Consider the following 21312-nt stretch of genomic DNA (forward strand, 5'->3'; position numbering starts at 1 on the left):
ATGTAAGTTGTTCTATAAAGTTCTACAGGGTGTGTTTTTGCCATTTGCTTATTAAGTTTCGCCCTTGTTTTTCACTGGATGGTACTATCATAAAGATGACTGTACTTGTATTTGGTCTTCACTGAGTTAGTGCGCGCTTGGAGTTCCTTCAGAATCAAGACAAGAAAAGCTTTGGGTTCAGAGAAATTTTCAACACTGTTTTATTATTTCAATTTTTGCGATTTCTGACGTTCGAGTCAAGGATGTCAAGATTTCCTTGTTTTGTTATTGATGGAAAATGTATAATGCTCTATTGGGAACCTTTTATTCTCTGTTTAGTCTGTACTATGTAAGTTTTCATTCTTGGTAAAGAACTAAATGATGTTTTGCTGCTACACTCTTATAATGCCTTTTCTTGAAGAAGATTATATTAATTGGTTGGTGAGCTGATCTATCTGTGATTTGTACCTCGGTTGACAGGATATCTCATATATGAAACCATGAATCAGGGATCGTTGGGTTATCTGAGCTGGTATAACTCCGGAACGACAAAGTGGTTCAGGTCTGTGGCCATGACGATCCAATACTTCAGGTGACATTGTGAACCAGGTTATCCCCATTGAGCTTGTTGACACCCTTACTATTATTTGCTGCTCTGTTTGGTTTGGAGGTACCCCCATGTTCCATGAGATAGCTTGGCTGGCTGACGCATCCATGTTTTATGTGTTTTATGTGGTGTTCGTTGTGAGACAAAGTTTGAGCCTTTGAGGTTGATCTGATCTGTAGCTATTTAGTTTGAGTACATGCATTCATAGATTTGGGTCCTCTGGAGCTTGAGTTCTTTTTGGGTGCTATTTGGGTGTGGCTTTTTGTACACATGATCACATGATCATGCCATGAGTGACTGGGGAACTACCAATGAGAGCCTTTAATTTTTTCCTTCTAATGGCTAATACTTCTCTTCTTAACGTATGTTTATTGTCCAAGAGAAGGAGTGGATATCATCTACTCAGATTTAGCCCATTTGAAATTTCTAAAAAACAAGTCAGACCCTATCGACACGCTTGCTCTTCCTGGTGCATGTCTTCTTCAAAAGTGTCACAACGATCGCCAAAAGATACCGTGGAATGGACGTTTGCCTATATGGCACAGCACAAGCACGCCTCAAGCGGCACACCCAACCCCTAGTTTCATATGATAGATGACTGCTATGTCCATAGTTTAGTTTCAGACTCCCAGTGGTATGTTCGTATGAGTGAACATAGTTTCAGACTTTCAGTGATTTCATAGCACTGAACTTTCAGACTTCCATTTGCTATGTTCATAGTGTCACTTCCAGTGGTAGGTAGTAGAGGCAACACTAGTTTTGTATATTTCACCTGTTGAGTTTTAGAGCACCTGATCAGAACTCTGATGCGTGTTTCTATATCTGTGCAGGGAGAGGCAAAGAGTACAGAGCTCATTGGTAAGGCCACTCGCCAACATCCCAGCTTTCGTCGCGCTCAGACAGATTGAAGCCGCCAGGAGATCGACCTGCCTGCTTGGGCTCCAGTCGCTCAAGATCTGCAATAACAAGAAATGAGACCGTTTCCTGTCATACACGTTACGGTTACCGTTGACCGTCTCCATGGAAGAAGAGTACTTCTGAGAGGAACAAACACTTACTCCCTCCGTCCCATAATATAAGAACGTTTTTGACACTAATGTAGTGTTAAAAACGTTCTTATATTTTGGGACAGGGAGTAGTTTCTAGCATTCCTGACCCGAAAGCAACAAAGACGCCCTTTGCTACTGTGAACCGTTTGTGCGCTTTTTCAAGTGAACCCGCCAGCCACTATTGCTCTGCGTAGCTTATAATGTCTGGGCGGTTATGTGGTGATTATGCTGGCTGTTTCATGCTCATGTTGGCTTGTTCCTTTTGTGCTACGCATTTCATTGGTGCTGTGAGTTCGCTTGAGACATTGCTTACTTCGCTTCTGTTGCCATTTATTTTAGATATTTAGTTGCAAAATGGTTAATGCACAGCCCTCTTGGGTACATAGAACTGCCAGCCAGGCTGCTTCTGGCCCCTTCAAGGATTACTACAGAATGAAGATGAATCACTTTCCATCCGGCTCTTGAATGTTGCGAAGATGGCGCCAGAGCCCACTCGTTTCATGCAAAATCAATATACTCCATTCCCTCATACAAGGCCACTTCATATTTTTATGTCTAACTTTGACCATTAATTTTACCAACAAAAAGTGAGTTATATGCCACAAAAAGTATTTCATTGGATGCACATTTGAATGAACTTTCTGATGATATATCTTTGATGACATATAATTCATATTCTATTGACCAAAATTATAAGTCAAAATTTGACACCAAAAATGAAGTGACCTTGTATAAGGGAATGGAGGGAATATCTTATTACATAGTCACATTTTCTTTAAATAATAGTCACTGTAGGTTATGCAGTTAGAGAGTACTCTTCGTTTCTTACCCTGCAGATTTGGTTCTAGGTCTAGAAAAACATGTATGGAACATTGGAGCTACAGGTACAGAGCTTTTCATATTTACTACACTCCTCGCAAGATAAAATAAAGATAATTAAACAACCGTAAATGTTTAACATGGCAATTTTTATTTTGTAGATCATACGACCTTTTTTATATCACACTCATTGTAATTTTATAAAATTAGAGAGATGACAGTTTTTATAAAGTAGCATGGCGTTTTTTCATAAATTAGATCATGACAATTTATTTGAGGGTCTTCATTTGTGTTACTTGCATTTTTTTCAAAAGAAAAAACTAAATGGGCCTCTGGGCCAACAAGAGGCCGCACTAGAGAGAACCATCTGAAACGACGTTTGCCGATAGTGTTCCTAGCTAAACGACATTTGGAAGGCCTCCTAGCTAAACAACATTTGGAAGGCCTCCTAGCTAAACAACTCGGTCCTTAGGGTTCCCTCAAAAAAAAAAAAAAACTGGGTCCTTAGGGTCCTAAAACAACTGAGTCCTTAGATTTGGGGGTCCTCCTCAACCCGGCACACCTACGCGCCGCCGTTTCATCCAGCGACCTCCTCCCTCCTTGCCCATAAGACGCAATTCCAATGGCACGACTGACTGGCAGTAGCCACTTACCAGCGACACTACACTACCGCACGTGCCAGCTGAACGCCACTAGTAAGCACATTCACACGCCGCTAATTAGGGGATTCTATACTAGTGTTTGTCATTGTTTGTCACCACCACCGATTTGGTCAGGGATGGGGGCTTGACACATCACCGTCGACAGAAATCCTCGTGTGTTCGGCTCTTGAATGTTGCAAAGATGGCACCAGAGCCCAAACACACTTGGCCACGCTACACTCAATCATTTTGGTCTTCTTGAATCTTTGATTTTAACAATTTCATGGTCGTCAATCATGCTCTCTCATTTCTCTCCATAGGCTCACACATCGCCCATCCCCCACAATCGTATCCCTGAACAAAGCCTTCATCCACTCATTTTTGTCTTCGTATAGGCTCTCGTCTTTTCCCTCTTTCTCGCCACCATTTTGTCAGGCACTTGCTGCCGCAATGACAACAACGATGCCTCTAAAATATCATCCATGTTGCATACACAGAGGAACAACATGTGGACGCACGAAATATGCTTTTCAAGGTTAACCATTTTATTTTATTTTGGTCGGAGTGTGCCTGTTCCAACACATAATAACCATTCATGTGGCAAGCTACATAAATAGGTTCTCCCCATAAATAAATAAATTAATATCATGTGTGGATTCAAAGATCCACGTATCAGATATTAAACTGATAAGAACAGATACTGCACTTGATCTTAGCCGAAGGCCGAGAAAGGTATGCTTTAATTGGTGATCCTGCGTCCACTTTTATTGCTCCCTGAACCGCCTCTCCCCAGGTGCAAAAGCAATATTGGACTATTCCAACAATATGCGAAAATCCGTTTCTGAGCTCGGGCTCAGCTGATCCTGATATCCACACCAATGGTGTGCGCCAAGATCTGTGCGTCTTCCTGTATTTCCATGTCGTATATGCCTTTTCTGCCTCATGTGACAGCCGCGCATTTATGAAAACGGCACGTCGCAAGGCCGTCGCGGGACAGATAGAGAAGCGATGGCTCGGCACCCCATCTGAGCCATGAGCCGTATGAAGGAAGACTACGCTCAGACGGCGTCGACACATCCGCCATTAAATGCCCACCACCCCATCCATCTCATTCACTCTCCCGAGCTAGCCCCTGCTCAGCCATCTCCATCTTCATCCTCATCTGCGACCGCCGGTAACCAAGCTGGTGAACGCTTCTACAAGTGCATCCGCTACGATGCAATCGGCAATCTAATTTAATTCTCTTGAAATATTAGTCTCCCGTGTCTGCTGGTCGGGCTGATTTTTGATTATGTTACTTGACCCGCATGAGGTTACTCAACTGAAGGAAGCCAGACAATTAACCCAGAATGGATCCCCACGTGTTTAAGGTTCAAGGATGCAACCAGTGAAAATGAAACAAGGAAGTAGATTTTACAAACAGGGCCGTCACAACGGAACGCGTGAACGATACTAATTAACCAACATCTTCTAGCACACAAATCACTTACCAGTTCTCATTTAGCTACGCGACCTAGTCTATTATACGGCGGCGTTTAGGCGGCATGCTGATAATGTCCTCCTCATCTTCAGTCTTCCACGTTGCCACCAAAGAGGACACCAGATCGGTCGTCGATGGCAGAACTACCAGTGCTACGCGGCGAATCCGGAGCAGCAGCTGGATCATAATCACCAAATTTTTCTTCCCATGAATCTTGCCCCACCATGCTGCCCAAATCAATGGGTGAGAGTCCGGTGGACAGACTCATCTTGCTGGACGACCTCGCCCTGAGAAATCAAAAGCTAACGAGATCAGAGAGGATTCAGTTATGCATCTGCTTCCTGCCCGAGAGTTAGCCGCAGATCGGGCTGCTCACCTCTCCATTAGCGTCGTCGACATACGCTGGCAGATGCGTCGTGCTCCAGGCGCTAGATGCGGAGTCCACGCGGGAGGGAGGTGAAGGCTGCAGCAAGCAGAGATTTTTTTGATTCAGAATCGTTGTGCCGCTGAATCATATGCACAGATCACTTCGAAGTTCAGAAAAAGCTAGGGAGAACTCACAGGAAGATTCAATCCCACGAACGCATCATGCCCCGCCCCTCTGGTTGTGCCACTACTTGCCGATTCAGCGAGAGAACCTCCCATCGGATGCCGGCGACCCGTTCAAAAAAATTCAAAATCAGTTTGGCAATGGTATTGGCCTGGATGTCAGCGAACGCCTCAAGTGTCTTTTGGACATCGTCTTCAGCCTGTTCACGGCTAATCTTCCCACAAATACTCCTGAGCGTCCTCTTCGTGAAAGGGACCTTCTTGACCGAACCAAAGAAGCTCCCAACTATGCTGTATACCTTCCCAAGGTTAACATTGTTTTCCCTCAGTTGCTTTATCAAATGCTTAGTGTATATATCTATGTGTTTATGAGAAGGCCAGTGCACTTTCTCTCCCATTGTCAGCGACATGGAATGGTTGTGACTCGCTCGATGCTCTGTTATGTACCAGCTGTTGTTAGATGCACGCAGAAGCCTGATCAGAGCTGGGAACTCACATATGCAGGACTGACTGTTTCCGGTTTCCGGTTTCCCCTGTAGAATATCCAGCAAACATGTCAAAAGTAGCCCAGCTCTAGTTCCAAAAGAAATCTTGATCGTAGTCATTACTATTATTTCCACATTTAGGTTTTTCATTTTTATTTTGTTGCATTAAAAGTGTACTCACCGAGCAACCACAAACTATTTCCTGCATGCCTTTTGTCCTCTCGGCGTTGAGTCTGCTTTTTCCATATCTTATGCCAAAACCTAATTCCCAAGAATATAGGTTATAGAAATCATATGCCTCGCCCAACGAATCAAAACTGAGTCCTAGCTCAGGTCTAACAACGCTCTTGTCAGGCTGCTCTGCATATTTGAGGATTGAAACCTCGAGAGCGCTCATCCTCGATGGGCATGGCACTCGGTCTGCATATTTGCAAGAAAAATGGAAAATGTAGTTAATTTCCTGTTTTTTATTCCACACAGATGATTCCTCTAATAGCAGTTTTTTTTTTCATTTTCATATCTTTTTCGGTTTGTGTCCCCTTTGTTTACCCTAAACATAAACATCGGCAATTTGCAAATACCACAACGGCGCGCCGGCCTTCTTTTGCCCTGCCCAGAAATCTGTTTTCTGATGTGATACTCCTAATAGCAGCAGTTTCTTTTCTCATTTTCTCCTTTTTCTGGATTTGTGTCACATTTTTATATCCTGAACAGGAATATACGGCGGTCATGTAAAGTTAAATTTGCAGGGCATTTTGCAATACCACAACAGGATTGCTGACATTTTTTGTCCTTTTTCGGATTCGTGTCTCATTTGTACTCCCTCCGTTCCAAAATAGATGACCCAACTTTGTACTAAAGTTAGTACAAAGTTGGATCATCTATTTTGGAACAGAGGGAGTACATACTAAACATATATGTATATATATGGTGCTCAGGTAAAATTAATTTGCAGGGCAATTGCAAAATACAACAACAGGGCTCTGACCTTTTAGTCCATCCGGGGGACCTCGTCGGAGATTCAGCACGAAAACGCTGGTCACCTTCTTGTCGGTCTGTAGCTGCTCCTTCGTCCTCCATTTGAGCCAGCCCAGAAACACCATTCACCTCCCCAACATCCTGGGTTGCACTCCCCTTCTCCAGCAGATAATGGAGTGGAACTGGATCTGGGTGGTCAAGGCTGTCAGCAAATCCCTCCCGTACGGGGAATCTGCGAGAGGAACGGCGAAACGACGGCATCAGAATCAGATTTATAGGCAGGGCAGTTCAAGCACAACTCAAAGCTTGTCGCCGTCTGTAATCTAAAATAAGAAAATTTGCAGAGATCTACCCGGAACCAACCTGACCACCGCATCAAGCAGGAACTCCATACCCTCGGCGTCCATCCGTCGCTAGCCCGACGTGGAAACACCGGCGCCGCCGCAGTCCGGTAGGCCGACCTCCGCGACACGCTCCCCTTTTTGTCCCCCACACCCTAGGTTACCACGGCGGCGACGGCCCACTAGAATGAACTAGGAAAGGCGAGAACAGGACGGCACATACTGCGCCACCGTCACGGACCCATATCTGATCCTTGGCCCAGACTAAAAAAGCAAACGTGCTGGTCCACAGCCTAGTCAGAAAGCCAACGTGCTGGTCCACGGCCCAGGCCGAGCCGCCGCGACGTCCGTCGGGCCGTATCAAGCCGACCCCACGTCTTGCGCACTGTTTTCTACCGTATTCGGGGGATTCGCTGTTTTATTGACGCGCGTATCTGACAGTCCAGCTGGATTTGTTCACATCCCAAGACTGAAACGAACGAGCTAGATTACGGGTGCAGCTGAGCCCGAGCTCCAAAACGCCCCTCTCGCATATGGGAGTATTCGCTAGAAAAACAAAAGGCTGCGCTGGTCCAACCAGCGATGCGGGCCGGGTGGGCCAGCCTCGCTGGGCTGGTCCTCGTTTTGGGATCGGGAACCTACGCAACGGCCCAATTCCCCTATGCCAAAAGACACAGTCGCATTGGGCGAAAGCCGCCGCCGCGGACGCGGCGGACCCGATGGCCGGAAGCCGCCGCCGCCGCCGCCGCGGAAGAGCGCGGCTGCCGCAGCAGGGTGCCGAACCCTCGCCGCAGGCAGAGACCGCTCTCAGCTCCACGTCTGCACCCTCACCCCAACCGTAACCTCGCTCGTCTCTCCTTTCCCCCTCTTTTATCTTTCACACATCTTCGTTAGTTAGGGTTTAATTAAAGTAGAATCGGGAGAGGCAGTAATCTTGCCCTAGCGAATCCGTAGTGAAATTTACAGTATTTTGGCGAATTGGTAGGAACATCTTGATGATTTGACAGGTGATATTTACGGCATTTTTGTGAATTAGTGGTGGTATAATTGACTCACTGGCCTCCCCTAAACTTGGATCGCCACCACTGTCTACAAGGTGTGCCACTCGGTTCAGTTGTTGATAACTCCATTGTCTCTGATGAGGGAAATAGTTTCAGTTTTCCTTAATTGCAATGTAGATGAGTATTACAGTTGCTGCCTTGAACTGTGCTCACTTGGTTCAGTGATTGCCTGAAACTCAGAGTCCAATGTGATTTGATCGATTCTTTTACTGTGACTGTTATTGGGAAGGAGTAAATTAAAATTTCTTATCAAAGCTGTCCGCGTAAACATCAGAGGGATTATCACCATTTTTTTTGTTTGTAAAATGTATATTGGTCACCTGATGTGATTCAGTTTAGTGCGTGGTTGGGTTGGATCCAGAGTAGAATCAGCAAGGAGCGTCTCCCATTATATCACTTGATATGATTAAGAGTGTTGCACGCTTGGGTTGGATAATGTATATGGCCTCTTGTTCGTTTGGTCTTTCTCATGGTCATGGTGCTGCCATGAACAATGTTTACTTCTGTTTGATGACCAAGTGAAAAATAGATAAGCAAATGATCGCTATGCAAGTTTTCTAGAAGAAGGGGAGCATGCTATTCCGCTTTTACATCAAGCAAAATCATCACTTAGAACTATTTATTTCAAGGATACTCTACAAGGCACCCCACCTGTCACGATATGAAAGTTATATAATTGTATATAGCGTTGTCTCACTGAAGATATTATAGCTAGAGTATGTTATCTTAGAAAAAAAGTCAAGGTGTAGGTGGTTCTAGAGTAGTTTCTTTTGATAGAAGTTTGACATGTCTCAGTTGACACTCATGTTTGCCTTATTGTTCAGCTAAAGCCTGCTGCATTTCTTGTACTGTATTAACTCCTGAAGTATTTATTCACTCCAATTATGTTTCAGTTCTTTATTTTGATCCATTATTCTTGAATTTCTATGCAGCAGAGAAGTTACCACTGTGGAGAGAACCTCGAAGAACGCCTGCCCTGCTTCAGCCTCTACCTCCTTGCCTTTGTCTGGCCCTCATGTTTGTGCAGATCTCCTGGACAGCCTGCTTCAAGAAATTCTGCTTCATGAAATTATTGCTCTGTTTGACTCATTCTATGACTTCCTTGCATTCATTGGCACCTGCCGCTCTTGGCGCGCTGCAGTCTCTACCTTTCCCTCTGTGCATACATTCAGCTTCCCGCCGCTCCACTTCAAACCAGATGGTCCTTATGTTCATCCACATAGCGGCCCTATCAAGCCCATCCTTTTATCTGATTGCAAATGGCAGCTCAGTGATCCTAGCAAGAAAAACTCATCTCTTGCGTGTTCAGTGCCTAAAAATAGTCCAAATAAAATGCACTATTTGGGCTGCTCGTATGGGTATCTTATCTTCTCCTACAAGGTTCACTGCCTCCTTGTCGATGTGTACACTGGTAGCAAGGTGATGCCCCCCAAACTCCCACGTAACAGTGATCTTGGGTACTTTTGTGGCATAGGCATCCTTACGGCCCCATCGATTTCACCCAACTCTCGCCTCCTCCTTTTCTCAAGAGATTCCATGTTTGAGTGGCAGGTTGGAACAAACTCCTGGTCAGAGCACACCCTTACTCTTGATAATGAACGCATCTATCAGATTGTGTTCTTCAAAGATGATATCTTTGTCGTAGATGCTGTTCTCAGGCTCCACACTATACACCTGACACCTCAGTTCAGCATGCAAGAAATAGCAATTAAATAGGAGTTTGTGCCTATGAACTCATGGTTGGTGGTCTGTGGTGACATGCTTCTCTTGATTGACCAAAGGTTCAGCTCTGGCGGATTGGGTGGCTCATCTAACACGATCTTTAGGGTCTCTCGCCTCAACTTCTCTGTCGAGCCAGCTAAGTGGGTGAAGTTGGAGAAGCTGGATAATTATGCTCTGTTTGTTAGCCCTGACAGAAGGAATCCTACATTTTGTTGCATGAGCCCGGAAAGATGGGGAGGAAAGAGTAACTGCATTTATTTTGCGAGGCTAACTGAAGATCCCGATGAAACTTGGACCGCGGTCGAGTTTGGTCAGCCAGTGCCAGACAGTGCAGTTCGCGCCATGCTCTTCTATGATATGTCGTCCCCTCCAGACTGTGGTGTACTAAGTAGCCTCTGGGTGTTCCCCAGTTTAGTTTATGGTTCTGGCTAGTAATTCTTTCTAGTTCGCAACTAGTTCTGTAGCTGTAATGGTTTTCTGACTTTGGGACCTGTCCAAGTATGATTAATCTGTATGGGATTGCATCTGTCATCTGGTTGCGCTGGTAGATGCAGCAGTAGAATGGTCACATGTGTTTCAACCATCTGCTGTTAAATGAGACATATGTACTGTCAAATGTAACCTGGGTACTATTGTGGACAAACTTGTGGTGTATTCAACTGTACCTCTCTTAAAAACGGCACCTTGGATCATTCATGTGCTTTTCATTGTTTGCGGGATTGGATCATTCATTGTTGAACTGAATGAATGTACTGATTATGGTGATTTTCTTGCCATTTTTAGTTCATAATGTGGTGATGGAACAGGAGAAACCTTGTCTGTTTACTCTGCAAATGACGTCTTGCGCTTTCCTCTGTGATCAAATCATAGGAATGCACTGTCCTCTCCTCCAGTTTGTTATCTCTAGCCTAAGACTACTCTTGGCAGGATGATCTGCAGCCTGCATTTACAAGATGGCTGCATTTCAGCAGCTAAATTAATGTGTCTTTTGACTGAACTTTAAGCCTAGATAGAGGCAGCAAAACAGTTTTGCCCCTCAACTTTAAACCTGGATGTATAGAATCCAACGGTCTTAGAGATCCTGCCAACTCATAAACACACATTCAGGATGCCATTGGAGAACTGACCAACTACTTTTCAGGAACATAAACTCTACCAGAAATGTTTCTATGATGGAGAACAACACAGCTGTGCACGCTGAGGTTACATACAACCAAACTACTGTAGGCCATCTCCTCTAAGTCCATTCGCATACTCAGCATGATCAAACATCACATCACAGTTTACATCATCTAAGCAAACAAAAAGGCAGAAATATGCTGAGCAGGGCACATACAGAAGAGTCAGGTAGGCTTATTTGCAATTCTCAATAGAAAAGAAAAAGAATACATTATTTGCTGGTACATAACAGCTCCAGAATTGATGCAACTGTTTGACTAACATACACTCCCTCCGTTCCAAATTACTCGTCGCAGAAATGAATGTATCTAGAACTAAAATACATGTAGATACATCCATACCTGCGACAAGTAATTCAGAACGGAGGGAGTAGAACGTTACATAAGGCTCATCCCCAAGGGAAACGATCATTCATGGAAAATCACCCGGGGTGAGGATTTGCCATCTGTGATTCGCCTCGCCACCAGTTCTTGCTCATCCTCACTCTTTGGAAAGGAAGACTCTGTTGAACAACACGACTTGGTCTCAAGGGCATCGCAGTACTTGCATTGCTCAGCTCCTTTGAGAAGTATCGCCTGCAAGTTGGGAGCTCGGTCCAGCAAGGCTCTTATAAACGCAAACTGCTGTTCTAGCGATCTAAAGCCGACAAACTGGAGCTCTTTCAGTAGCCCGTTCTTGGAGCAATGGAAGTCCATCTCCCACTGAGGATTTTTCCTTTCTGCAAATACCGACCTTCTTTCCTCATCGTTCACAAATGCGCTGCATGCATGGTCCCATGCCTATATTTGCATGAACAATATGTTACGGATGTAGCTGGATTACAGTATTAAAAAACACTTCTCTTATTATGTATTGAGCAACAACATGCATTTTTTGCTGCGTGTTCGAGGAAAGAAAAAGGAAGGCAAAGGAAGGGACACCTCACTTCAATTTTTACAAAGATGGAAGGTAGAAATGTGTACATAAATTTTGAAAAGGAGAAAAGCTTACAAAACATTAAAATGAAAGGGAAACAACAAAACTGGAATGGTAGACTGAAACAGCATTACCTCAATAATTAATATTTCCAAGGAGGGTGCCGCCTCAAGGAAGGCTGTTGTCCATATAATGTCAAATTCAACAAAGATACCACGCAAAGTCAGCTTCCTTAGCTTGTTGAATGCGGTGTAGAGTTGCTTCATTTCAGGTTGGATCCAAAGCTGATCACAAAATTAAAAGAAAATAAGAACAAAGCAGTTCATAAGCATCTATAAGAAACAGTTTAAAAGCATAGAGATGTATGTTATCAAATTATTTACAGGTATGTGTGTTCTCCATCATGTAAAATACACATCCATGGCATAACTAGATAGCTCTGACCATATATAGAAAATACAAATGTGTGACAGTATAGCGAATACAAAAAATGAACTAGTACGTACGTTTTCTCCTTGGAAATCCAATGTCAGAGTATGTATGCTTGTGGTTCCATGTAGAAGCTCACTTAATTTAAATACTGTATTATAATATGTTAAAGCAGATGAGAGTTTTAGTTCCCCAAGAGACGGGACATCGCCAAACGACAAGGGGATATATTCGGACACCCAAGTATCCCAATGGAGCTTCTCCAGTTCTGGAAGGCAGACCAAATCAATTCTCTCAAAGCAACATGTGTCGATTTGCAGAACACTGAGTTTTGAGTTTGGTGCATCTATCTTCCACACAGAGCGGCGACCGGCATCACAATAATGGAGGCTTAGATGCTTCAGTTGTGTGCAGCAGTCAAACAGGAGATGGTGCATATCCAACTCGATAAAACAAACCCCATGAAGAGAAAGTCTTGTGAGACAACAGAACACACTGGGGTAGGCATTGAAGAAACCATACATGTCTTTGGCGAGCTGTAGCATGTGCAGCTCAGAAGAGTCACCAGGTTTCAGATCATCAAGAAGGCAAAGGTCCAAATCTTTCAGCAAAGCACTGTCAATCGCATCACCTAATAGTGGGCCAATGTCGCTCAAGAAAGTGCTGATCAAGTAGAGCTGAAGCTGCAGTGTTGTGATGGTGGATTTTCTCTGAGGTTTAGCAAATAAACACTTGGCTGCTTTGGTTAGAGCCACCATAGCTTGCTGACAGTCATTTGCCGCAATCGAGTATGGGCATGGAACAGGTAGGAAATGCCTGACATCAATGCTGAGCTCAGGCAGCAGCCAGGGCAGCTGCCTCCACCGTGTTGACAGCAAACTCGTCCTTACAGCAGAGCTTATGTCGACTTTCCGCAAGATAGACAGTAAAACATCATCCATCAGCACGCTCAACCTATCTTCCTCCTCTGGCTGCTGCATACAGAAATATGGATCCAGTTACTTTGTCACTATCAGTTAACAAAATTCAGAGACTCGAAACAATTATAGCGTACAAACAAACAGTAGTCCCAAGCCATAAAAATAAAATGACAGGAGCTAGGAATGTGTAGCTACCGCGAGACCCAAACTAGCACAAAGTCATCCCAAAGCACACAAAATCATGAATTTCCACCACATTTGACTGAGCACCCCAAAAATATCACTAATCCCAGTTAGTGTCAATCCCCTTCCAATACACCAGACCCGCAGCCCCCTAACAACTTGATGCCGCCCTAGTTGGGGGTCGAGGAGAATGCGGCGGACAATGCGACGCCGGCCGAAACAAGTACTACACCAAATCCTTCAGGAGTCTGTTCTGTTAATAAGGGTTGATATCAACCCTGCTTTCTGTAATTACCCTGGTCATCAATGAAGAACTACTACACTGTTTCGATTATAAACCGGTTGTTTTCTAAACGGCGTCCACCGAATCGCTGCATAAATCGAGAGTATAGTACTCCCTCGGTTCCAAATTACTTGTCGCAAGTATGGATGTATCTAGATGTATTTTAGTTCTAGATACATCCATTTCTGCGACAAGTAATTTGGGACGGAGGGAGTAGAAGAAGAACGGCGACAGGATCAGGGCGATTCTCACCGTCGCTTTCTTGGCCACGGGGGACTCCATCCCCTCGGTTCCTCACGGAGTGGCGGCCCTTCCCGACGCGGCTGTTGCGCTCGATCTCGCCGCTGTAGGCGGCTCACACCAGCCCGGTGCGGCGCCGGCCTACCCCACAACCCTCGATTTGGTAGGCGGCGGCCCTCTTCCGGCGGCGCTCGATGCGGAGGTTACAGGAAGAAAATCTCGATCTGGACAAATTACCGGCGAGGTCCCAGATTTAGGGCCCGTTCTGGTCCCCCGCTAAATAGGCCTGCCGCCCAGCCCAGCACCGCCCAGATGTAGCGGGGACTAGATGGAGGGGCTCCTAGTTGGCGCTTCAGGCGCCAGCTAAGGCAGCTGGCGCTCACAGCCGCCGAATCGTGGGCCGGCCCATGTGGCGACCACGCCCGTCGCTCGCTAAACTCGCCCGCCTGCTCCCTCGCTGGATCGAGAGCCTCGAGGGCTGTTCATACGGTCGCGGTTGACCAGTTGACTGACTGGTCAACCGTTGACTTTAGAAAAAAAATGAAAACTTAAAAAAATCACAAAAAAGAAAAAAAATCGACATTTCAAAAAAGTTCACAGATTTGGAAACCTTCATCCTTTTTTTAAATCATCAAATTTGTAAAAAAGGTCACAAAAATTAAAAAAAGTTCATCAATTTTGAAAAACAGTTCATCGATTTTGAAAAAGAGTTCATCCATTTTCAAAAAGTTCATCGATTTTGAAAAAAGTTCATCGATTTTGAAAAACAATTCATCCATTTTTTAAAAAATTCATGAATTGTGAAAAGAGTTCATCGGTTTTGAAAAAAGAGTTCATCAATTTAGAAAAAAAGTTCTTTGATTTAGAAAAAAGTTCATCGATCTTGAAAAAAAGTTCATCGATTTTGAAAAAGAGTTCATCAATATAGAAAAAGACTTCATCGATTTAGAAAAAGTTCATCGATCTTGAAGAAGAGTTCATCGATTGTGAAAGAAAGTTCACTGATTTTGAAAAAGAGTTCGACGATTTTGAAAAATAGTTCTTTCAAATTAGCAAAAGGAATATAAAACGTTCCGAAAAGAAGAAAAAAGAAGAACAAAAAACATAACAAAACCGTTTCGAATAAAAAGGAAAAATAATTAGGAAAAAAGAATCGTTGTAAGAAGAAAAGGTGAAGAAGCAGTAGTTTATAGGCAACTAATACGAGTTAGTGCGGTGGTTAATGCATGAGATGAATGACCTTGAGGTCGCAGGATCGAATCCCAACTGAAGCGCGCCTTTTTTGCAACGGAAGGAAAAGATGGGCCAGGCCCAGTTAACGCGGCTGCAGGCGCCGGTTTTGCGGAAACAGCTAAAACCGGCGCCTGCAGCGCTAAATAGGAAATGTCCCTACTCGGCGCCTTCAGCGTCGCCGAAGGCAGCTCGTGGTGGGCCGGCCCATGACCGCGCATGAAGAAAAAAAATGTATTATTGTGCGAAAACCATATACTCCTATAAAGGTGGCTCTTGGTGAATTGAACTCGCGACTTCATAGTTGTTTTGAGTTTAGCTATCCTGTACACATACTGGCTACTAGTGATTCACTTCAGCGCGACTTTATTTAAGAACTAGCGTAGCAGCGCTACTTATCTAGCTTAGTTTTTTGAATTATTTGAAAACATTGCTGAAAAACGTGAATGTATGGAAAATATGTAAAAAAAGTTGGAAAGTTGATGAACATGCATAAAAAAGTTGGCCAATGTAAAAAAGGTTCATGTATTCAAATAAGTTCATGAATTCAAAAACAAAAGTTCATGAAAGGGAAAAAAGTGCACAATTTTTTTAAATAGTTCACAACAATGAAAAACGACCACGAGTTCAAAAAAAGTTCATTGAATTTGAAAAAAAGTCCACTAAATATGAAAAAGTTCATCGAATTTGAAAAAAAGTGCACTAAATTTGGAAAAAGTTCATCGAATTTAAAAATAGTTCATCAACTATTCAAGAAGTTCATCGGATTTGAAAAAGACATCAGCAAATTTGAAAAAAATTCTTCATCCAATTTGAAAAAAATTCTTCATCCAATTTGAAAAAAAGTTCACTTAATTTGGAAAAGCCTCATCGAACTTAAAAAAAGTTCATCAACTTTTCAAAAAAGTTCAACGGATTTGAAAAAGAGTTCATCAAATTTGCAAATTCTTCATCAAATTTGAAAAAATGTTCACTTGATTTGAGAAAAAGTTCATTGATTGTGATAAAAGTTCATTGAATTTGAAAATAGTTCTTCAAATTTGGAAAAAAAGTTTACCGAATTTAAAAAAGTTCATCAAATTTGAAGAAATTTCATCAAAATTGAAAAAATGTTCATCGTATTAAAAAACATCATTCGTTAGAAATTGTTCACTAGAAATAAAAAAAATTCATTGATTTTGAAAACAAAAGTTCATCAAATTTGACACAAAAAACACCATCGATTTGGAATAGTTCGCGCATTTAAGAAAACAAAAAATAAATAAAAAAAGCAATTAGGGAATAAACCAGGAAGATGAAGAAAGAAAAAATAGAAAACAAAAATGGAAAAAAGGAAAACGGAAATAAGAAAGAAAAGCAAAAAAAGAAAACAAAAGAGAAGCACAGAATGAAAGGAATAAAGAGTTTTTTTGACAATAAAAGGAATAAAGAGTTGAAGCTTAGCAATGTTTTCATGGTGGTGGTTGTACGAACGAAGCTGCAAGTGTGAGGTCATCGGTTCGATTCTCGTTGAGCTCGCCCATTTTTCTGCATATGAAAATACACAGTAATGGGCTGGCCCAGCGCAGGGCGCTGCAGGCGCCTGTTTGTAAATTTGCTTATAATGGACGCCTGCAGCGCTAAATAGGAATAAAATTATTACGAGGCACTGGGGTCTTCACATTTTTCACATGTACATATTCTTTGAAGTACTTCCTCCATTCTAAAATAAGAGTCTCAATTTTTTATTGTAAAATAATAATTTTCATTTATTATTCATATATACTTTGTAATTATTATTTTTTGTAAAAATATCAGATCTATTATAAAAATTTGTTGGAAGTACAAAGCACCCAGAACATAATAAAAATTACATCGAGGTCCATAGACAACTGAACGGCCATTGCCGCCGCCAGAACAAGCTGCCGACGCATCGCTGTCGCCGCTCCGATACCGGAGCCAGTTTGACCTTGTCGATGACAGCCTAAAAGTCTTCATGCACGTGCCCCTAAGAACCAGTGTTCGGGAGCTGCAGTCGTCGCCACTGAATCCTTAAATCAATATGAAGAATCTAACACCAAATCTCGCCGTTGCGTATGCACGATGAGAAACCCTAACCTCGTCGCTCCGAGGAGCTGGCATGAATCTATGTCAGAGCTCCGTCTAATCCGTCCCGACAAATGAACTTGAGGAAGATTGGAGCCCGGATGACTGACTCGAAGAAAGAAGCGCCGCCATCCGTCCGGAGCGGCAGGTGGAGGGGAGGCGAATCCGCGGACTCGCGACGAGATCGAAGGGAAAAAGACTTTCCCTAGTGGCCTTGTGAGAGCGGGAAAAAACTTCAGACAGGCATGCTACGACATAGAGATACTTTGTAATTACTTATTCTTTCTTATTACCCGGGTAAAGCTATTGTAAAAATAATATTTTGCATTTTTTATTATCTGCATGAATATGACATCCTATAAATCTAAATAGTTCATCCCCATTACTTTTATTATCTTAACATGCACGCATGCCACATCATCAAAGGTCCATTATAATATGCATGCAAATTATTTTTCATTATTAATTGATCACCACTAATTCTGTTTAGGTTAACAAGCACACATGTCACCTCATCAAAGGCTCACCCAGCATGCATGGAAAAAAAATTCCATTATATTATAATGCTTATATTAAATAAATATTTTTTAACTACACAATAATCCAATACAATATATAATGTGTATTTTTAGTTTTTTAGTATATTTTATTAATCTAACTGTTTCAAACAACCAATTTTTATTGAAATATATTGCAACAAATTTTCGCCGTAACCCGCAGGGTATCATCTAATTTGCTTGAAAAGGGGAAAACAAAAGGTAGTAGAGTCCTAACATCAAGCTGCGTGTGCCAGGGCAAAAACTCAGGTACCGTTCAGGTACCACGGCAAAAACTTTCATACAATTTGCTTCACAAACACATCGATGGTCAAGCCGGGTGTGCTGCTCTAGCCTATATTCTTCGACGATCAATGTTCGATTCTCCTTTTAAATGGGGTGTCCTGTAATGCTCACGATTAAGCTCTTGGTTCCACGGGAATTTTTAGCCCAAAAAAATATTTGTACTCGTTGCACTATATTGTATCGGTATATCGAAGGATCCGGTCCATTATCGAAAAAGGCTTTCGCCCCGCTTTATATATAAAGCATCAAACCACAAGCATCCAGTACAACCACACGCCACGCCACCGCAACACACGCACACATCCAAGACAGGATATATAGGCGCTGAGCGCAGCAACACCACTCTTAGCACTACCGCTCCGAAGAATGAAGCTACATATGACGAACCATGCGCTCCAAGGCGGCGCCTTCAGGAATGATACGACGCTAGGGCGCCGCCATCGCCCGATCCAAGAATCAGAGTTTCCCCCAGAGCCGCATGACGAGCAATGAAAGCCGCGATGACGCCTTCAAGAAGGGAACGATCTTTGCCGCCGCCGGTCCGTCCGAAGATAGAGCAGGTTTTCACCTCGGCCAACAATCACTGCCACCGAACGCCACACCCCGGCAACCACGCCGCCCACACGACCATGGTGACCGGGCAGCACCAAGGCATGGACTTTGTCCAAGAGCACCGCGCAACCACCACCACCAGGGCCGCCGCCCCAGCATCCAAGACCACGACACCACCTCACCTGTGACCCGCCGCACCCCAACGAAAGAGACGAGCGGAAAGGTCCCACCTTTCGCCCCCCTGGGCGACCCCCAGCATCGAGACCCAATAGGTCGGCCAGAACTGGCATCCACCGACCCATCCTGCTGCCCCAAGCGCAAGCTGAGCTCGGTCTTGCAGCAATGAGAGGGGGACGAGGTCAGTCCTGCTGCATCATGCGCGAGACGAGCTCAGTCCTGCTGCATCGTGCGCGAGACGAGCTCTGTCCTGCGGCATCGGGCGCGAGACGGGCGGTGGACCGCAGCTGGGAGAGGACCAGCCCTTTGATGGGAGAAGCGCCCGGGTGACAAGGAGATGGGGTGTAGGTCGAGACGGCCTGAACGCAGACAAACCGACGGTGGAGAAGCCGGCCGTTGCCGCGGCCAGATCCATCGAGCCACTGTGAAGCCGCCACGACACCGGTAGGCCACCGAGACCTACCCATGCCGCCGCCCACGGCCGAAGCAGCAGCCACGCCCGGCCGCTGCCCATCCGCATCGCCCGGCGAGCTCCAAGCGCCGAAGCCGCCGGGCACGCACCACCGGAGCCACGCGCCTTGCCGCCCCCTCCCGGAGACACTGCCACCACCACCCGCATCGACCGCACGGGCGCCACCGCAGCCACCACCAGATCTGCAGCCCCCCGCCCGTACAGCCACGCCCCGCCACGAGCGCACCAGTCGGCACGCCGCACCATGCTGGAGGCCGGCCCAGCCTAGCTGGACACCGTCCCCAGCCCGCGCCGCCGCGGCCCGCGGCCCTTGCGCCTGGATCTGACAAGGAAGCCCCGAAGAAGCCAGCACCTCGCCCTCCCCATGCACAAGCCCACGCCACCAGATCCACGCAGCCGCCGCCGCTCCGCCGCACGGCCGCACCACCGGCGCGTCGCCCGGATCGCCGCCGCGCGGTCCCGCGCGAACGACGCGCTCCTCTCCGTGGCCCTGCGTCTCGCGCCGCCGGAAGCCAAGGAAGAAGGGAAGAAGGCCCCGCCGCCGCCGACGCCAGCCGGGCTTCTCCCGGCGGCGCCCTCGGGCGGCGGCAGGGGGGAGGAAGGGTTGGGGGAGGGCCGCTGGCCGGCGGCGGCTAGGATTCGCCCTGCCGCCCGCGAGAGCGGCACGGGCGAGCGGTCCGATCTGGTCCATTAGATAAAGTCGGATGTATTCATATTTATTAGATAAAGTGCTCACCTATTTGAGTTCACTACCGGGACAAATAGGCCAATCTCTGCTTTTTTGCTACATCTCCTTCGAATATCTGGCTCTTTGACATGCTCGCGATTAAGCTCTTAGTTCCACGGGAACTTTTTACCCTTGGCTGAAAAAATTCTTGTGCTCGTTGCACTATACTATACCGGTATCGAAGGATCTGGTTCATTAGATAAAGTCAGATGGACGGTTCATTTTTATTTGCGCCTGCGGTAAATAAAAGAAGGGAAACGTTTGGGGACGACGCACCGGCCGAGTTTGCGCCGGTCGCACGCTGCGTCACGCACCACGCGTCCTCGCTAGCACACGCTACCTTCACCGCGTCCGCACGTTTTCTCTGTGGGCCCACGCCTGTCCCTCCCCCTTTTCCCTCTTTCTCATTCCTTCCTTATCCTCTTCCTCCCGTCATTCTCCTCCCCTCATTATCTCTCTGCTTCTCCCTGGTCTCATTTTTCCTCCATGGATCTCTCCTCCTGTTGACCACCAGCCTCCGCTGCTACTAGGAAACGGACATGGCTGTTCCGGCGAAGCATCCGCACATCCTCCTCCACGCCATGGCCGTGAGCCACCTACCCCTTGTCCTCATGGCACACTACTAGATCCCCAGCTTCCTGGCCGTGCTACTACGCCCACTGGCGCGTGCTACAACTAGCGATCGACCGTGCTACAACCGGCGATCGAATATGCTGCAACCGGCGACGGTGAGATTGTGGCGGCGACGATAGTGCGCGATTTTTGCTACAACCATCAACAAAAAAGCTACCTCCGATGACGTGATTTGCTGCAACGACAATGACAAAGTTTTGTGGTGGCGACTGAGGTGTTGCGATTTTTGCTACAACCGGAAGCAGGAAAAGCTACCACCGGCGGTCATTTTTGCTACAGCCGGCAACGAAGAAGCTACCATCGGAAACGTGATTTGCTGCAACGGCACAACGAAATTTGTGGTGGCGACGGTGGTGCTACGATTTTTTGCTACAACCGACAGCGTGAAAAGCTACAACCGGTGTCACGTCTTGCTACTGCAGAAAAAACCCGACGAAGGTTGAAGCAAATCGTCGTCGCTGCCGTGACTGTCGACATGAATGGTTGTAGCAATTCCCGTCACCGGTCGTAGCAAAAATGAACAATGGTTGAAGCAAAATATATCTGTACGTGGATGATGAAGCAGAAAGGGATGGATGGGCGTGGCCATGGCGACAGGGCTGCGGTGAGGGGAAGCAGAGGAGCTACAACCTGAGCTACACCCGTCGCTGCTGAGAGCTGCAACTGCAGGTGCGGCTGTTTCATGGGTCGAGGCGGCGACGAGGACGACCAGCGAAGGTGGGGAACAGCGACGA

The 21312-nt window shown here is 45.5% G+C and overlaps 3 protein-coding genes and 1 non-coding gene across 8 annotated transcripts; 1 reads left to right on the plus strand and 3 right to left on the minus strand.

Annotated features, from left to right (window-relative positions):
* Positions 1–3638: 3638 nt before the first annotated feature.
* On the minus strand, positions 3639–3831 carry LOC123088704 (U2 spliceosomal RNA). Its single transcript, XR_006442017.1, has one exon. It is a non-coding gene; the product is annotated as a U2 spliceosomal RNA (small nuclear RNA).
* A 586-nt stretch (positions 3832–4417) lies between these two features.
* LOC123087700 (uncharacterized) lies at positions 4418–7228 on the minus strand. 4 transcript variants are annotated; one of them, XR_006441487.1, is made up of 6 exons: positions 6951–7177; positions 6598–6819; positions 5791–5870; positions 5137–5657; positions 4952–5038; positions 4418–4862 (listed from the first exon to the last, which is right to left on the minus strand). XR_006441487.1 is itself a non-coding variant. In XM_044509793.1 (6 exons), the coding sequence occupies exons 2-4, from the start codon at positions 6710–6712 to the stop codon at positions 5145–5147; spliced, it is 867 nt and encodes a 288-aa protein (XP_044365728.1). In that variant the 5' UTR covers positions 6713–6819; positions 6940–7228; the 3' UTR covers positions 4418–4862; positions 4952–5038; positions 5137–5144. The 4 variants fall into 4 exon arrangements, 2 of the variants coding, with proteins under 2 accessions (XP_044365728.1, XP_044365727.1); XM_044509793.1 differs by having other exon boundaries at positions 5791–6029; positions 6940–7228; XM_044509792.1 differs by having other exon boundaries at positions 5791–6029; positions 6951–7176.
* Positions 7229–7461: 233 nt separating this feature from the next.
* Positions 7462–10420, plus strand: LOC123084118 (uncharacterized). Its single transcript, XM_044505887.1, has 2 exons — positions 7462–7745; positions 8922–10420. The coding sequence occupies exons 1-2, from the start codon at positions 7462–7464 to the stop codon at positions 9703–9705; spliced, it is 1068 nt and encodes a 355-aa protein (XP_044361822.1). The 3' UTR covers positions 9706–10420.
* Positions 10421–11044: 624 nt separating this feature from the next.
* Positions 11045–14173, minus strand: LOC123087702 (uncharacterized). Of its 2 annotated transcripts, none has more exons than XM_044509794.1 (4): positions 13873–14173; positions 12312–13208; positions 11940–12089; positions 11045–11669 (listed from the first exon to the last, which is right to left on the minus strand). In XM_044509794.1, exons 1-4 carry the CDS (start codon positions 13900–13902, stop codon positions 11298–11300), a joined length of 1449 nt encoding a protein of 482 aa, XP_044365729.1. In that variant the 5' UTR covers positions 13903–14173; the 3' UTR covers positions 11045–11297. The 2 variants fall into 2 exon arrangements, with proteins under 2 accessions (XP_044365729.1, XP_044365730.1); XM_044509795.1 differs by having other exon boundaries at positions 12312–13205; positions 13873–14171.
* Positions 14174–21312: the final 7139 nt, after the last annotated feature.

Source organism: Triticum aestivum, chromosome 4A (genome assembly GCF_018294505.1).
Source record: "Triticum aestivum cultivar Chinese Spring chromosome 4A, IWGSC CS RefSeq v2.1, whole genome shotgun sequence".
Taxonomy (NCBI): Eukaryota; Viridiplantae; Streptophyta; class Magnoliopsida; order Poales; family Poaceae; genus Triticum; species Triticum aestivum.

Bases quoted from the DNA above. Each gene is read 5' to 3' on its own strand.
- LOC123087700 (XM_044509793.1), bottom strand. From the start codon at position 6,712: ATGGTGTTTCTGGGCTGGCTCAAATGGAGGACGAAGGAGCAGCTACAG. The intron at 6,030-6,597 runs GTCAGAGCCCTG...GCAAATATGCAG, and splicing joins TCCCCCGGATGGACTAAAAG to ACCGAGTGCCATGCCCATCG. The intron at 5,658-5,790 runs GTGAGTACACTT...GATATTCTACAG, and splicing joins AAATAGTTTGTGGTTGCTCG to GGGAAACCGGAAACCGGAAA.
- LOC123084118 (XM_044505887.1), top strand. From the start codon at position 7,462: ATGGGAGTATTCGCTAGAAAAACAAAAGGCTGCGCTGGTCCAACCAGC. The intron at 7,746-8,921 runs GTCTGCACCCTC...ATTTCTATGCAG, and splicing joins GAGACCGCTCTCAGCTCCAC to CAGAGAAGTTACCACTGTGG.
- LOC123087702 (XM_044509794.1), bottom strand. From the start codon at position 13,902: ATGGAGTCCCCCGTGGCCAAGAAAGCGACG. The intron at 12,090-12,311 runs GTACGTACTAGT...TTTTGTGATCAG, and splicing joins TGGATTTCCAAGGAGAAAAC to CTTTGGATCCAACCTGAAAT. The intron at 11,670-11,939 runs GTAATGCTGTTT...ATGCAAATATAG, and splicing joins TGGAAATATTAATTATTGAG to GCATGGGACCATGCATGCAG.